This window comes from Pagrus pagrus (assembly GCF_965226575.1).
Source record: "Pagrus pagrus genome assembly, chromosome: 6".
NCBI classification, from domain to species: domain Eukaryota; kingdom Metazoa; phylum Chordata; class Actinopteri; order Spariformes; family Sparidae; genus Pagrus; species Pagrus pagrus.
In genome coordinates, this window is record NC_140190.1 from 4,760,929 (window position 1) to 4,777,247 (window position 16,319).

A 16,319-nucleotide genomic window follows, 5' to 3' on the forward strand; every position below is an offset into this window, starting at 1 on the left:
ATCAGAAGGGTTTGATAATAATAACTGGATGTAGAGATGAGCTGAGGCAGATTGCTTAGTGAAAATAGTTTTATTTTGAGTAAAAAAAAAAAGAAAAAAGAAATTATTTATTCGAGCATATACAACTGTAACATACAGAATATGTTGATAATCTCCAAAAACAACTTTGGAACAGGCAGAACTGTATGAACAACAAAGTGCAGTGCGTGTACAGTTAACACAGTGTATGGCATTTTTCAAGTAGTCAAGCAAGTATAAGGAAGTGAGATTATTCAGCTCCTTATCACGGTGGAAACTTTGGCAAGGATCTACCAATCTTTGTTCAAAATTTACTTCTGTGCAAGAATTTTTTTTTTTTTTAAAGAAAGACTGTCGTACGTGCATGTTACATATTCATAGAAGTCAGTATTTTGTTTACATAGTATGTTTTTGAGTGAGGATAAAATGAAACATGGTGGCGAAAGGGTTCATCAAACAGGATAACTTAACAAAAGAACAAAACAACACTGCACAATTAAGCAAACGAGACAACAAGGTGGAGTTTGAACTACAGTGTATGGACGCGTTAATTAGCTTGTCATACCGCCGTCAAGGCTCTGAGGACTCATCCATATGTGAAAGAAATAAAACAAACAAACAAACAAACAGAAAAGCATGCCAAATGATGTGATACAGGTTTGAATTTCGACAGTGCCTCACCCCAATCACCTCATATTCAATAGTGCGTCAGTGGAGACATTAAACAACCATTTCAAATACAAGTTAAGGACAAGGCCCATTAATTATTAATGTGTGTGTTTTCCCCCCCCCCCACAATTAACATTTTATTTTTTAATTCTCAGGAACATACATCAGGTTGACGTGAAGTTGTCTTCTGTGCCGAAGAAAGAACGAACAGCTCAGTTTCTCTCTGAGATGACACACAAGTCTTGAACGAAGGGCTTTTTTCCCCAAATTAATCCCAGCTGCTTTTTAGTCCAGGTTAAGCTCAAATGTAGTCATGATGTCCCGCTGCATAGTCATATCAATACCAGACATCTATAAAAGAGAAAATAAACCACAGAACAGTTGTTAAAAGGCCATTTCACCAATGCGAGAACAATAAAACACTAAAACTCGGATGAAGGAACTCACAGCCTCTCGCCTGCGACGTTCTTGCTCCTTTCTGCGAGCAATCTCTCTTTCCTTGTCCACCGAGGACTGTGTGGTGACAGCTTGTATTTCTGTGGGAGACTCGGGCGTTTGCTGCTCAACATCTTCAGGAGATTCTGAGGTAGTGTCTTTGCAAGTGCTCTCTGGTGAGGCAGGCTGTTCTTTAAAAGCGTGTGGGTTTGTTTCTGCTTTACATGGACCCGGTAAGCTAGAAGGAGAATGTCCTTTTAATTAGAAGCTGCTCTCTTTAAATCAAAAACTGGGATTTGGACACTAAATTTAGCTGAAACAATGTAGTCTTGCTGTCTTTTAATGCAATACATTTGCTGAATACCTGCTCTTTTCAGCAGCCTCCCTCTCCTTGTTTCCTTCCTCCTGCTTCTTCTTCAGTGCTTTTTCACGTTCTTCCTTTTCTATGGCCGCCTTACGAAACTGCTGGAAGCTTTCTTTTGAGGACTTGATTGCAGTTGGAGTGACTGACTGTCTCACCAGTTTCGCCCAAGACTCAGCATTTTTCAGAACAAGGTCCTAAACAAGAAAAATGTCCATGTTTATCTGCAATAAATTTCAAGTGTGGTGAGAGTAAACAAGTATGTGACTAGACTAATGTCACTGTAGTTTTTCATTTTAAATTCCCCATTTAAACTTAATCATCTGTGGTGCGACCCACCCTCTGCAGAAGCTGCAGAATTAGTCTCCAACAAGTCAGAAAAGACCATAAACATTATTAATATCAGTTAACCCAATTAAAGAATGCCAACCTTTTTGGGAATGTGGGATTTTTCCTCTTCAGCTGATTTACTTGCTGGGTTGGTGTAAGGAACCTTAGTCACCTGACTGTCAGGAAAATCCTCAGGGTATCTGAAATCTGGCATAATCACCTCAGACATAAGTGTTCTGCTAAAGTATAAATAATATCGTCAAATTAAGGGTCTTCTTGTGACTTACTTGTCTCATCGTTGGATTGCCATGGGCTTTCTCTCAGGGGGGACAGCACTGGTCCCTGCTGAAAGGTGAGATTTAGTTTTAACATTTAAAATCTCCTTCATGCTTAATGGGAATCTCTGATATTTTTAAACCTGGGCCTTCTATTTACATGTTTTGGTGTGTAAATGATTCATACTCACCAAGTTTTGGAATCAGACCAGTAGATCGTATGAGCTGGCAGCCACGACATGGCAGCAACGTACTGGGGTAAACTCCAACCATGTGTCCGCTAAAAGTGCTTGTTTTTGCCACTGACGAGCTGAGTTTGTATCAGTGTCTGACAAATTATGAAATGATTTCTACAGAGAAAGATCTGTTTTGTAACTGTGTCACTCAAGGAGAAGTCTCGCTCTAAAATCTTACAGGCTGAGTTGTTGCAGGAGTTGGAGAAATGTGTTCAGTGTTTACCTAGAGAAAGTGCCAGCAAGAATTTATTTCCAAAGTCATGGCTGAGTATTTAACTGATTTTGACAATCTAGATGAGGCAACACCTAGAACAACCCACCTTGTGAGATTTCAAAAAGAGACTTCTCCTCGAATGACACTCCTGTTTCTGGTTACACACACCTGTTTTCTGGCCGTGTCACGACTGCCAGCTGAGGCAATCTGCTAGACCGATTCCAAAACCTTTGGTGAGTGTAAATATAGGACCCAGGCTTAAAAATAACAGAAAGCTGCTTTAACAGCAATGAAGCCAGCATTTAAAAGTCCTGCACACTATGATTATCATATGCTACACATTAAAATATTCCAGATATTATAGTTGTGCATATAACACGGCACAGTATAGGAAAATGTCACTATAGGTCATGTTGCTTTTGGATCTTTCCCATTGCAATTCTGATGGACCTCGAATACTTTTTTTCTGCTGCTGGGCCTACTGCTGCACGAAGTAGACACCTCTGGCAGTTTGTAATCGTAGTGTCCGTCGATGAACTATTGATTTTTCAAAAAGGAAGACAACGGTGCGGGCGGTGGGCAAGTAATGTAATCGGTGTAAGCTGGACCGCAGTGTAAATAAGTTATTTATAAGGAAAAAAAGATTTGCACTGTTAAAAATGAATGTACATAAATTACTTCTGCCTGCATTTTCTATTGTTAAATATGAAGACAATATGAGCAAAAATGCTGCCAGGTGTCTGGCAAGAAAGAAAGTACAAATGTATTTTGCTTGTTAGTTTAGTGCAGGGTTTCAGTAAGTTATTTAATAGTAGGGAAAAAAGAAATGCACTGTTAAAAACTAATCATATAAAAATATATACAAACTGCTGTTTGCATTTTTCTATTATGTTAACAATGTAAAGAAAAATGAAAACTCAATTTTCTAAAATATTTCGCTTTCTTGTACTACTTGAAGGCTGAAGTGGCCCTCCTACGAGATGACAATACCAGCAGTGGCCCCAAGCTAATTTGAGTTTAAGACCTCTGATTCAGACCATTACATTCGTATGTGCAGCTTTTGTGCTTACCTGAACTTTACTTAATACAAGGTAACTGTGTTGCACTACTGTAAAACAATGAAATAATGGGCTGATGCCATTTTTTGTTGCTCTCTGACTACAACCATGGAACAAAGTCCTCTGTAAATGCAACTTGCCTGAACACGATTTAACATGCAGACAACAGCTACCACAATATGTTGATTTTAAGTTAAATCACACTGCAAAATGACACAATAGGTCAGAAGTAAGGCAAAATATTTCAAAATCAATAAAATCTTCACCGCTGAATACACTGACCTGTGTGATCTTATTGATACACAGGTCATTTCAAAGCGTTAAAATCATTCACAAGTCAATTGTGTCAGTACGGCCGACAGTGTTTGTGCAGTGTTGCTGTTTCATTAGAAGTACCTCAAATCTGGCGGCAGCCCAGTCCATCACAACTCCTGGAGATGCCATGGGGGACAAAAGGGCAGACAAATCTGTCAAACAAGAGATGGCAGATATTGATCTTTAAAAACACCTCATAGCTGAACGTCAAACATAAAACCAGGAGCAACTGACCGATCCTGTACTTTCCTGCTCAGCCCAATAACAACTGAGACTCAGTAAGTTTCAACTTCCTGAACTTGTTTCTGAAGGACGCTTAGCATATGGGACAACTGAAGAGGAACAGGCAGCCTGAGGTGAACAGGCGGCGATAGAGGAAGGTTCATGTGGATATTAATGTGCTATTCATGATGTGGAACCACTGGCAGTGAAGGAGGGATAAGGAATCTCGATGAGAGGTATGTGTTAAGAAGCTGACAAAGGTGATCTGTGTGTACAGGGTTTCTAGGAGGTAGCGCTGCTGGTTTGGTACTCAGTCTCAGATTGCTGAAAGGGAATGCTACAAAAGGCTGGGGAAGAATGAGGGGTTAATGCAGAATAACAACAGCAAAAAAAAAAGTTATTTGAAGGACAAAGAGGGTGGCGGTACCTGGAGGTAATAAAGTCAGCTCCTTACTGGTCTGGTCAGCATTACGGTGTGTTGGCTGGCCTTTGGTTTCTGCTACCAAGGACTGCACAGCAAGAAGAGGCTGACAAGTCTTGACTGAGGCTTTTGGCAAGTCTTTAGTGTCCGAGATCTGCTTACCACAGGCAGCACGAGTTACCTTTGACTTAAGAAGAGATCACATTCTTACTTCTCATTGTAACCAGCAAGGCTGTCATAGCACGAATCTCTTGATTACAGCAAGCAAATAATGAATGTATTTACCTTCTTAAGCTTTTGGCAAGAGTCTTTACTTTTCTGCCTCTTTGTTTTTGGCACTGAAAGACATGCACATGAGTAGATCACAGATCTACAGTGGCAGGCATCGGACTCTTTCTCTCGAAAAAATGTTAATGCAAAACATTTCACAATGTTTCCCTTGATTGATATCGAAAAGCATGTGAATAACACAACCTTGTACATTTAATCATTTTATTTATTAGAGAAGAAATTTAGTTTAAAATATTTTGTATATTAATGAGGTAATAATACAAACTCAGAAATATTATTTTTCCATAACGGAATAAAAAAGCTGTTCTCAGAGGAAAATAAGGTCCCCAGAACACTGGAAAGGTGGCAGGGTCCGCCAAATATAAACAAAGTAAAACAGTATGAAATTGTGTTGTCCTTTAAGGTTTGCTAATTCAATTTTAGGCATAAAATAAAAATCAGTCAATGAAGATCTTTCTCTTCTGATCAAAATGTCTTCCAATAAACTACATAGTGCTCCTTTACACTTTTCACACCAGTTTTAAAAAAAGAAGAAAAATAAACAATTTCCAAAAACTAAAGAACTATTCCCTCATTGTTGAACTTCTATGTGCATTGCAATGACTTTATATGTAAAACATACAACGGCCTTGTTGTGAAATGCAAATACCAGCCTTGGTAAATTGCAAGAAATGCCACTAGGTGTTTATAACTTTCAAACATCCCTCCTGTTCGCATTGACCAAAGAGATCCCTAATTTGTATATACGCGGTGCTGTCTTGCTGAGCTGCAGTTGAGGGATAGCAACACAACTTAACTTCAGCTAATTTATCAAAACAGTAGGACTGCAGATTTTGTCAAACATTACTTGGATTGGAAGCACATAAGGAGGGACTTCTCTTGAATGTTCATGAGGGCAGGTAAGCATTGCTGTAAGACTGATTTGAAAAATGTGAACATAATCTTTGATAGAAGCTAAAAATCTTGTTTGGCTGACCTCCAGTGGGTTAATTTTTCAACTTGCTGTCATGTAGAATTGTTCTCCAGAATTTGTCAGTACATTGTGATATGACCAAGGTGCTAAATGACCTTTATTCTCTACTTGCTAAATGGCTAGTGAATGATTTTATTTTACCAGCCACTCAATAGATATTCATTTTTTAGGGGCTGGTGAGTGAAACAAATATACCGGCCCCTTACATATTTTACTAGCAGTTGGCTGGTGGCTGATGCTAATTATGAGCCCAGAATACAACCGTGGGGTGTGGTTACAGGAAACAAAGCACGCTTCTCACCCACTGGTGATTCTGAGTGATGCCTGAGGTGCAATAAACATTCAGCCACAGAGGGCGATGAAACTCTGCTTTTCAGCGCGATATGTATTCATTCTTTAGGTTTTCCTTGACTTATCGATGCCATTAAAAGAGAAAAATGTAACTTAACTAACGTAACTTTCTTTTAACCACAAAAGTCTCAGATGTCATTAGGGCAGACATGTGCACCTCCTCCATAATGACAGATTATTGAGAGTGTGTGTGAGAATTAAAAACAAAGAGAAAACACCTTGTGAATGTGCAAAAATATAAAACAATTTAATATTTGGCGTCAACCAAGAGAAATAGGGTTTGTAATGTAGTAGTAAGTCACCCTGGTGAATTGTGCCTATGACTTATCTCTTTATTTTATAAAAGGAGCGAAAGGGTAGGGTATAACAAGGGTAGGTGAGGGCAGAGGGCTGAGGGGCAGGGCAGCTAACCTGATTCAGAGTCACTGCTATCAGAAGTGCTAGAATCACAACTGCTGTCGTAGTTGGATGACGAGCTGCTGCTGCTGCTGCTGCTGCTGCTGCTTTCGCTGAGGCATGAAGGGAAGCTGAAGTCAGGAGACGTAATGACTTTAGCTGTAAACAAGAAAAAAAGTGTAATTTTACATCTCACATGTGAAAGCATAACTCCAACGATTGCATTGTTAAATTCAGTTCATACCTTCTGGCTTTTTTTTCTTGATCGGGTTCTGCTCTTTACTGGCAACCTGAGATTTACCAGCATCCTTAGGTTTCCCAGTCTTTATTCCTTCTGTGGGCTTCACCTGCTTCTTTTCTGCAGGACAGAAGAGATAATAACCCTCCATTCTCATTGCAAATTAAGCTACAAGAAGTGCTGGACTTACTGCTAACGTTCTTGTTGCATTTCTTCAGACATGCTGCAACAAACCTCTGCAGCGCTCTCACTGTGGAAGGCTTAAGCATTTCAAAGTCAACCTCAATCTCCTCTAGAGTGGAGCCCCGCAGACAGGACTCCCTGGCATGGATGATGTTCACCAACTTGCCCAATTTGTCCCCAGGCAACTCGTTGATGTCCAATTTCAACTGCTTCTTCTCCTGGTAAGTCACTGATATTGATGCGACCTCATCCTGACATTTTAAAGGTCTGTTGCCGTGCCTAGATATACATGCAAAACATACAGTTTTTAGAATAAAGCATATAAATATAATAGCTATAAAATATAAACCATATTAAAAGAACAAGTAGGGTCACTTACAAAGCAGAACTCTTGCTGTTGGATATTTTTTCCACAATAGATTTGTATTTTGAAGATTTGTGCTTTAGTCTAGAAATACGCTTTTCTTTGGATCTTTTCTCCCTTTTCAGCTTGTCTTTCTTCTTTGGTTTCATCAGGGGCTCTTGCGTAAGCTTCTTCAACTGATCCGTGACAGATATCAACTGAGAAGCCAGCCATTAATGAGAAAATTAAGTAAAATGCACTGAAGTGAGTAATTCTCAAAAGCCATTTTGCAAGGTTACTGGCATGTGTATACCAACCCGCTCCTTTAGATCCGCAAGCTGTGTGGCCACCACCTCTGATGTACCCTCTGCCTCTGAGGAGCTCTCACTTTCAGAACTTACTGAGGTCAACAGACTCCCAGTTTTCTCTCCTTTTATCTTGTCAACCCGCTGATGAGGTACGGAACAATGCTCCGCTTCCTGGGGAACCTTCAGATATCGGGCCTCAAAAACTTCCTGTCGACATAAACGCAAATGGATATGGAGCAATTTTTTTAAGAGCTGGTCTCAATATTTTTGGACCCTTGCAGACTAAAAGACTCTAAGTGATCAAGGATTTGATATTATTTAGGGCATTGTGACTGCTGCAAAGGCAGGGAGTCACCACCTTTTACTGTCTCTTTTGCTTACAACTTTCGCAAGTTTGGATGAATTATTCTTCAGTTCTTATGGTGGCTTTTAAATAACCTGAAACATTGAATTGTGGAGAATCCAACAGATCAAACTACGTATAGCATGTCCATTATTCTAGATCATTTATATGTCATTATGAGCCGCTTTGAACCAGCTTAAAAGGGTTGCCACTGATGCAGTTGATGGGGCTGAAAAAATGTCATAACACTTGACATAACATTTTGGGTGGTAACATGTTACTGGACATATTTACTGTAGTAATATTACAGCAAATACCATTAAAATGTGTTGCATAAACGTTACCTTTAATTACTGCTATACTGATTTGTTGAATTTTAAAAAATATATATATATAAAATATAAAAAAATAATAATTTACCTGCAGTTTTCTTGCCATGTAGACCACCTCATGCGCAGGTGGATTGTATTTGTAACAATTGGAGAACATCAGTCGGACATCAGCAGCAAATTCCTTTGCAGTTGCATACTCTCGTTGATCCATTTTTTTCTGAGGATATAACACATTGTCAGGAAAACTGATATGTTACACACTCCAATAAATCAGCAGCATCTTAATCATCTTACCCTGATGGTGCTCAGGTCCATAGGCTGCTTGACGATGTTGTGGTAGTCGTGCAAGCCCAGCGCAACCGCATCAACAGGGGCGTAAAAGGGCCAGGCATATGGATAGTGTCTCTTTGAGAGCATTTCCTTCAGGATATCATTGCAGTACCGGAGCTGCTTAGACAGTTTGATCTTCTTGCCCTCAAAGGTCGGCAAGTCTTTCTTAGGAGGTTTAATTGGCCTTCCGCCGCCTCTCCTAGAGAATACTGTACAAGGTGCTGAATGATCCTCAGCCTGGGGTACCTCACCGCAGGTGATCACTGAGGTGGTGAAGGATGTAGAGTCTGCTTTCCTCTTGAAACCTTTTTTAATCTGAAAAATTAGAAAAAGATTTAACATAAACAATAAATCACAATATGACCTAAAATCAGACAAAAGAAGTTGGACAAGCAATTTTCAATTTTGCATTTTGGCATTAAAAAGTTTGGTTAAAGGCTGAAAACAGGCTATGGAATCTGCAATGTGATTTAACATTAGTGTTCGTTCACAATGATTCAAGTTTGTGAAACGCCTCAACTCATGTTATGCAATGGAGAAAGTCCGTCTAACATGAGAAAGCATAAACTCTATGATACCCAATCATGGTAACAATCAGGCTTAAAAGACAGACAACCTCTTCTCTACATGTTTTCTCACTTTTACTTTCAAGGTTTAAAGTCGGCATGTATACTGTGTAAGTTGCTCGTGAACTCATAAAGTACTTACTGTGGCATCAATTTGTGCTGAGAGCTGGATGGGCTGGATGAACTGAGGCACATCAGGAGGAATGACTGTCACTGTCTGCTGGAGAACAACTTCTGACACAAGGGATCTCTGCTTTATTGCACCTGCATGGTAGGAGGTAAATGAATGAGTGAATTGTCAAATGCATCTGCAGATAGAAAAAAATCTGCCGTACTTCAATGAATCCAAAAAATATATATGCAATAACATCTTGGGCAAGTTACCGGCAATCATCTTTCTCCCTTTCACTGGTTCCTTTGCAGTGATTGATGTAACCTCAAACTCTTCCTTAGGCATTTGGGACACTTTCTGCAGAAAAAGCTTCTCCAGAGTCTGGGCCATAAAAACAATGTCGTCTCCAGGCTGCGGAAAGGAAATGTATACAAGTATATTAAAGGAAGGTAAAAGCACTTGCATGCACTCTTATAGTGACCCAGTTTCAACAATAGAAAGTATTTTAAGAGAACCTTTAGCACTGTAATAGCTTAAGGAATGCTGGTTGGGTGAATGTGAATTATCTCGTTACAGTAAGGCAGAACACTAATCAGGATGAGTTAACATTGTGTCAGTTTGCAGACCTACTTCTGCATTACAAAACTTCCTCCTGGCTATTTCTCTATAGTATGTCCATTATACAGTATCTGTGTGGGCAGACTGAAATGCACTTTGTAGTTGCATGTACTACAGTTGGTGTGTTACAAGTTGTATTCTCTTACCCGATTGTACACATAGCAGTTGGTGAACATGGTGTTGAAGTCTTGTATACAATCAAGTGCTTGCCAGTAATATTGGTTTTGCAGACGCTTGTTAATAGTGCCAAGATCCATGGGATTTGTAATAATTGTATAATAATCCTGAAAGACAACAAAGAGACTGGCATGAATGCACCAGATCAAAAGTTTGATGGCATGATGGCATCTCAACATTTTACAGTTTTGCTCTGATACTACAATTACAATTTTGTTACTCACTGGGAGACGCAGATCCACTGCATCAACTGGCTGGCGAAAGGGCCACGAGAACTGATGCCTCCATAAAGCTTTGATCACCACCTTCTCCAGATACTGTAGCTGATTGGTTACACGTCCAGGCTTCTTGTGATTTATGACCTCAGGCGGAGGGGGGTTTCCACTCACAGTGGGACACACCTTCACATCAGACATCGTGCTGTCCAAACGCCATGAAGAGGGAAAGTGCAGGTAGTGTTCTTTACTGCAACTTGGTTCTCATCACACGTTTTCCTAAACAAGGAGTGAAGTGTAGTTTCCAGTGCTTCAGTAAAAATGTAAATTGGGATGACATTTTGAAAAATATAAACAAAAGAATTCAGTCAGTTTCTCCTCAGTCCCACATTAAACCTATTCTGCCTTTATGCCTTACAAGCAGGGCTGAACAATTAATCCAAATGTTATCGTAATTGCAATATGGCAAAGTCCAATATCCAAATCGCAGGAGCTGCAATTTTCTTTTTCTTTTTTTAAGGATGTAAAATGAGTCACATACCACCATAAATGAAGCATTGTGATGCTACAGAAAAACTCGGCCTACAAATGACACTCTCCAGATATAAAGGGTATGTTTGGACTCATATCGCGATCACAATATCTGTAAAGTAATCACAGTCCGATTTACTGTGCAGAGTTCTGCCGTACTGGCAAGACATCCTAAAACCTGGTGCCTACAATACCCACAAGTGCCAGCAGTTAGGTACGACACTTGAATGGGTTATGCCGGTAGCGGCAAAAGTAGCTTCTAACTTTTAGGTAGTAAAAGCTGTAAATTGGAGTAAATTGGATTGTGGGTGGGGACTACAGTGAGCCATCTCTCATAAGACATAAACTAATCATAATCTAGATAAACAAGATAGATTGATGATCAATGATCCTGCAGGTGGGAAATGATTATCTGCACTTGTATCCTGTGTTAAAATGCTCTTCAACAACTGGCCCAGAACACCCACTAGCAGGTTTAAATCTACTTGAAACAAATCAAAAAAACATGCCAAGAAGTACCAAAAATATCAGCACTCACACCCACCTCTCTGGCATGGCATAGGGAGAAAATAGCTTATTGATTACACTAGTATAGTATGACCAATATTGCCTACGGGCTATGAAATCAAAACGTCCCTGCATTAATTATTCATTCAAACGAATATTAGATCAAGTGGCGAAAAGGCACTGCTCTGCTAAAAGTAATGCAAAATAACAAACAGTGCCCAAAACGTGCACAAACTCTTATTAATTCAAGCTTAACAAATTATCCCATTGACCAGATGTCTGCACACTTCATTGTAATACCAAAGAGATCCCAGGTCAACATTGACCGTATATTAAAAATGGCAGTCAAATGAATATCTACAGTATAAGAGAGCAGAGAATGCTGGAAAGGAACCTTTCCTGCTAAACATGACTAATACTGCCACCTGCAGACTGTCTCAGATATTATTCAGCATTTTAGCTCAGGAAAAAGAAACTGACTATTGTACAACCCCTACTCCAAAAAAAGTTGTGATGCTGTGTTATGCATTAATAAAAAACAGAATGTGATAATTTGCTCATCCTTTTTGACCTAATACTCAATTGAAAACAGTACAAAGAAAATATATTTAAATGTTTTACCTCATCAACTTCATTGATTGTTGTAAATATACACAACAAAACACTGGGAGCGTTGTGGAAGGTTCAAACACACCTGTTTGGGACATTCAACAGGTAAACAGGAGCATTTGTAACAGGTGATAGTATCATGATTGGGTATGAAAGGGGCATCCTTGAAAAGGCTACGATAGCCGGGGTTCACTTTGTGAAAGACATGATTGTATAAAGGATATTACTACATGGGCTCAGGAACAAGTCATATAATCACTGTTGGTAAAAAACAGTTTGCAAATGATTGCATTCTGTTTTTTTTTATGTTTTACATTTTTTTGGGAATAAGGGTTATGTTTCTGTTTCAAGGGCAATGCCCTACTAACGGACAGTATGTCCCATAAACACTCTGTGCTAATGTAATTGGGTAATAGAAGGCACAAGTAAGCTGAACTCAAGGTTTATCTTATTGTGTATCCATGTGAAGTAAGTTCAGAGTAAACCTTCTGAGCCCTTTCAAAAGGCAACTAAACTCTGTATAAATGTTTAATGATGCAAAAAGCCAAGAGGATAACAAAAAAAGGGGGGGGGGGCTATAAAACAACTAGATTTATATTGAAGACTGAAGTGACATTATTACTACTTAAAAAAAATGATATTTTTCAACGTGGAAGTCAGAAATAGACAATTATTCTCATTCAAAACCCAACCCAAATAAATTTACATTGCAAGTTCTGTATCTTATATCCATTTTTATTTTATTTTTAAAAGACGACAAATGGACACAATACTTTCATGCACTCATAAATCCAACGCGTCATACTTTTGTCTGGTTGTTAGGTGTGAATTTCAAGTAGCATATGACCCACTCTTAAATGACTAAATGATGAGCTCCTCAGTCTCCTACATCTTACTGTCACAATAACCTGGTACTGGGCTTGTCAGTCAGTTGAAAGAGTAGGGGTCATATGGTATTTGGTATTTATATGTTAACAACTATACCAAACAAAGTATTATTCTGCCATTATTGAACGATGTACAGCTGAAACATTTCTCAAGTAATTGATTGACAGAAAAGAACATGTACTTAAAAATGAGTGTTAGTAGTGTTTATGAATTATGATAGTCGTTTACCAAGTAAAATTGCCACTGGTTACCATTTTCTGCTTCTATGCATTTTATAGTCACTGTAAGAAAAACATCCACGTTATCCAACTTTGGTCAGGGAGGCAATTTCCATTATTCCAGGGGCTCACAACAACAACAACAACTGCAAAGGGAATATTGACTTTATAAATAGGTTAACTGAAAACAATTGATAGATAATGGATAATGCAAGTAATCACTCGATGCAGAGTTTAAAAGTTAAACTAAACAATGTTAAGATGTAACACTAACATCCCATAGAATGCAAAGGGCTGTTTGTGTCCTGACAGACACATCTATCAGGAAAGATCCAGAAAATATCAACTGCCCACTAAAATATATAATTCAAAACCACTTACAGCTGAGGCCTAGCCCTGCATGTCAACAGAAACCTAATAATCTGGACTAACGTTTGAATTTCAAACAAGGATGACCATCACTTCACCTGCCTCGAGTTTTAATGCTGCTCTACATTTTAATCTAGTCGTTTGAGATACACGCTGATTTATCTTAAAGCCAATATCAACTGAAGGCTCGTGTCATTGCTTGTTTAACGTCACGCATGGTTTTGACAGGAGGCATGGCGGCATGCTGCACTGTTGACAGTCCTTGGGCCAACACGTGAAGCCGCCGCCACCACGCCCACCGGTTAGTTTAACAACTTGTGTTAGCGGTTAGCTAACTAGCACACTGCAGAGAGGACGTTGACATGATAACTGAGAGAGCACGTTTGTTATCAGAGCTTCGCTTCTCGATTTCATTTTCTTCAATTTCGTGCGACGTCAACGTCTAATGTCAACGGCGGAATGGTAACGAACGCAGTCACATTAGCCGAAAGAGGCTATTCTGAAAAATGCCGAATATGCTAATGCCGCCAGGCGACTCTGTACACATTAGCTAGCTTGCTAGCTAACTGGCAAATGATACTGCGTTTACAAGACATTTTTACTTTTCTGTGGTTTTGTTTTGTCTAGCAAAATAAGTCTTACCAGGTGGATTTTGACTCAAGAAGCCCCTCATGCAAGCATCTTGTTACCACAGCTAACGCTAACGTTTAGCTAGCCTCAGTTAGCTGTAAAGACGTGGTTGCGTTACCGTTACGGGCTCCTTGTCAACTGATGTCAGCTTTCGCAAATGATTCACTCGTTTGCAGGAATACACCAGCTCCCGTAACACAAGCTAATGTTTGTAAAAACATGGCATTTACTGAGCATTACCGGGCTAGCATTACCTTACGAGATATCACGGGGCTCTTGCGTTCAACTCTTGGGTGGCAGACGTCTCTACGGCAACCGCCTCAGATTTATACCCCTGTGCTCGAGCCTCTAGAACTGATTGGTCAAAACACGACCTACACGTGTTACTGAGGGCTTTTCTGCGGAGAAACGTGCCAGAAACATTTCTTTTAGGCAAAATATACAACCTGCGAGTGTGTTACGTTAGCTAGCAACCTGTTTTTTTTTGTTTTTTTTTAAAAGCATTATGTAAAGATTTTTGTTGACTTGTTCCAAACAAAATGGCAACTCCACGTCCCGGACGTTTCCTTGCGGGTTATGTATCGATGAGATTCAGCGATTTAATCGGTGAAAAGTCACCAACCTGCTGTAAATAGTGTCAGTTGTTTGAGTGTCTGCGTGTTCAGACAGCCAGTGGCTCTCTGACTGCCACGGGAGGGCTAACGTGCGTGTGTGGACACACAGGAACGGAAAAGTGGGTTGTGGGCGGAGTGGTGATTTCACGTGCTGACCCAGGAGCGGAAAATTTGGTTTAACTGAACACGAAAGTTACTAAACCACTCTCTGCGATAAAAAGACAAGAATGAATAGGACTGACATGAAGAATCACGACAGTTTGACAAAAGAAAATGTCTTTGTGTACAATGTAAAGAGATCAGATCATTAAAATACATGGCTGAGTTTGTACTTTACTAAGGTACATTGAACTAGGCATACACTCACTTCCTGTGAAATGGAAATCCTGAAAAACTCAGCCAGCTTTTGATTTCTGTACAAATAAAGTAGGATTATTATTTTATTAACCTCACAGTGGAATACAATCTGAAGGCAAAGTTTAATTTCTCAGTTTTTCATTCATATCTTGAATTAGCATGAATGTACTGAGACCAGCTGAAGTGTATTATAATATATCACAATGTGGATTTGAACCATAGCATTGTTGCTGACCCAGCCCAAGATGACAAGGAACACCAATTATCTATCTTAGCTCATGGGAAATTATAGGTAATTATTAATTCCCAAATCAAGAAAAAATTACTAAGCCACAATTCAGTTTTACTCACATTACAAACCTAAATATCAAACATGTTGACCCCTGATGGTGTGGATATACTTACATCATGTTTATGTACTGTATGGCAAAATTGGTATACCAGCTGTAAAGAAGAAGACAGCTTTGATGAGCATAAATCCAAATCATATTCTGCAAGAAGAGTCAGTATAATATACATTTAATATTTATGTCCCTTGCCCTTGCTATAAATTAAAACTTAAAATATAATTTCAACACATTTAGGCAAGTAACTGACACCAACATGTGATGTATGTTGTGTCTCTAAAATGCTATATTATGTTCCTTTTTTTAGATTATCTTTAATTTTAAAGGTAAGAGGCTGCTGGAATAAAATTATATCCAGCATTAGAGCATGAGTGCCTTACACATTTCCCTGTAACCACAATACAAACAATTCAAACAAACAAGAAAACATTTCTTGAGGCTTGGAAAACTTTATAAAGCCTCCAATATTTTAGCTCATAAATGAAAGAAATTACATTTTTTGTCCACAAGATGGAGCCATTGGCAAAACTGTGGGGTTTAAACTGTCCTCCAAAAGAGGGAGCTTTAATGGAGGAGGCATGAGGGGATGTTATTGTGGTTTGTGTTTTGAGTGATTTACTAAAATATTTCCAGCTCTCTATAGACAAAAGAAACTCAATTGTGGAGTGACATAATGATATTTGATTTCTGGAAGGAAACAGGAAGTGGGTAAACTCTGTAATGACAAGTTTAATTTGTTACATACAAGAAACAACTATCCATTTTTACATGAACATCAAGGGAAATGCTGGAATCAATTTTATTGCCGCCTGAAGATTTGTAAACATGATTCATTTTTATTAAGTCAGTCAGCGATAGCTCCCACAACTAAATCACAATACTGATGAGATTTCCGCCCTCCTCTGTGTTGTTAACTGCT

The 16,319-nt window shown here is 39.1% G+C and overlaps 1 protein-coding gene across 6 annotated transcripts; it reads right to left on the reverse strand.

The window, feature by feature from the left end:
• Positions 1-51: 51 nt before the first annotated feature.
• On the reverse strand, positions 52-14,777 carry brdt (bromodomain, testis-specific). Of its 6 annotated transcripts, none has more exons than XM_084354817.1 (20): positions 14,705-14,777; positions 10,340-10,609; positions 10,085-10,222; positions 9,593-9,731; positions 9,351-9,472; positions 8,607-8,957; positions 8,401-8,529; positions 7,647-7,844; positions 7,366-7,547; positions 6,994-7,265; positions 6,810-6,923; positions 6,581-6,724; positions 4,840-4,892; positions 4,561-4,741; positions 3,993-4,063; positions 2,101-2,158; positions 1,914-2,020; positions 1,487-1,680; positions 1,135-1,360; positions 52-1,038 (listed from the first exon to the last, which is right to left on the reverse strand). In XM_084354817.1, exons 2-20 carry the CDS (start codon positions 10,529-10,531, stop codon positions 973-975), a joined length of 2,937 nt encoding a protein of 978 aa, XP_084210943.1. In that variant the 5' UTR covers positions 10,532-10,609; positions 14,705-14,777; the 3' UTR covers positions 52-972. The 6 variants fall into 6 exon arrangements, with proteins under 6 accessions (XP_084210943.1, XP_084210941.1, XP_084210946.1 ...); XM_084354815.1 differs by lacking the exon at positions 14,705-14,777 and adding an exon at positions 14,337-14,538; XM_084354820.1 differs by lacking the exon at positions 14,705-14,777 and adding an exon at positions 14,337-14,537 and having other exon boundaries at positions 3,993-4,027.
• Positions 14,778-16,319: the final 1,542 nt, after the last annotated feature.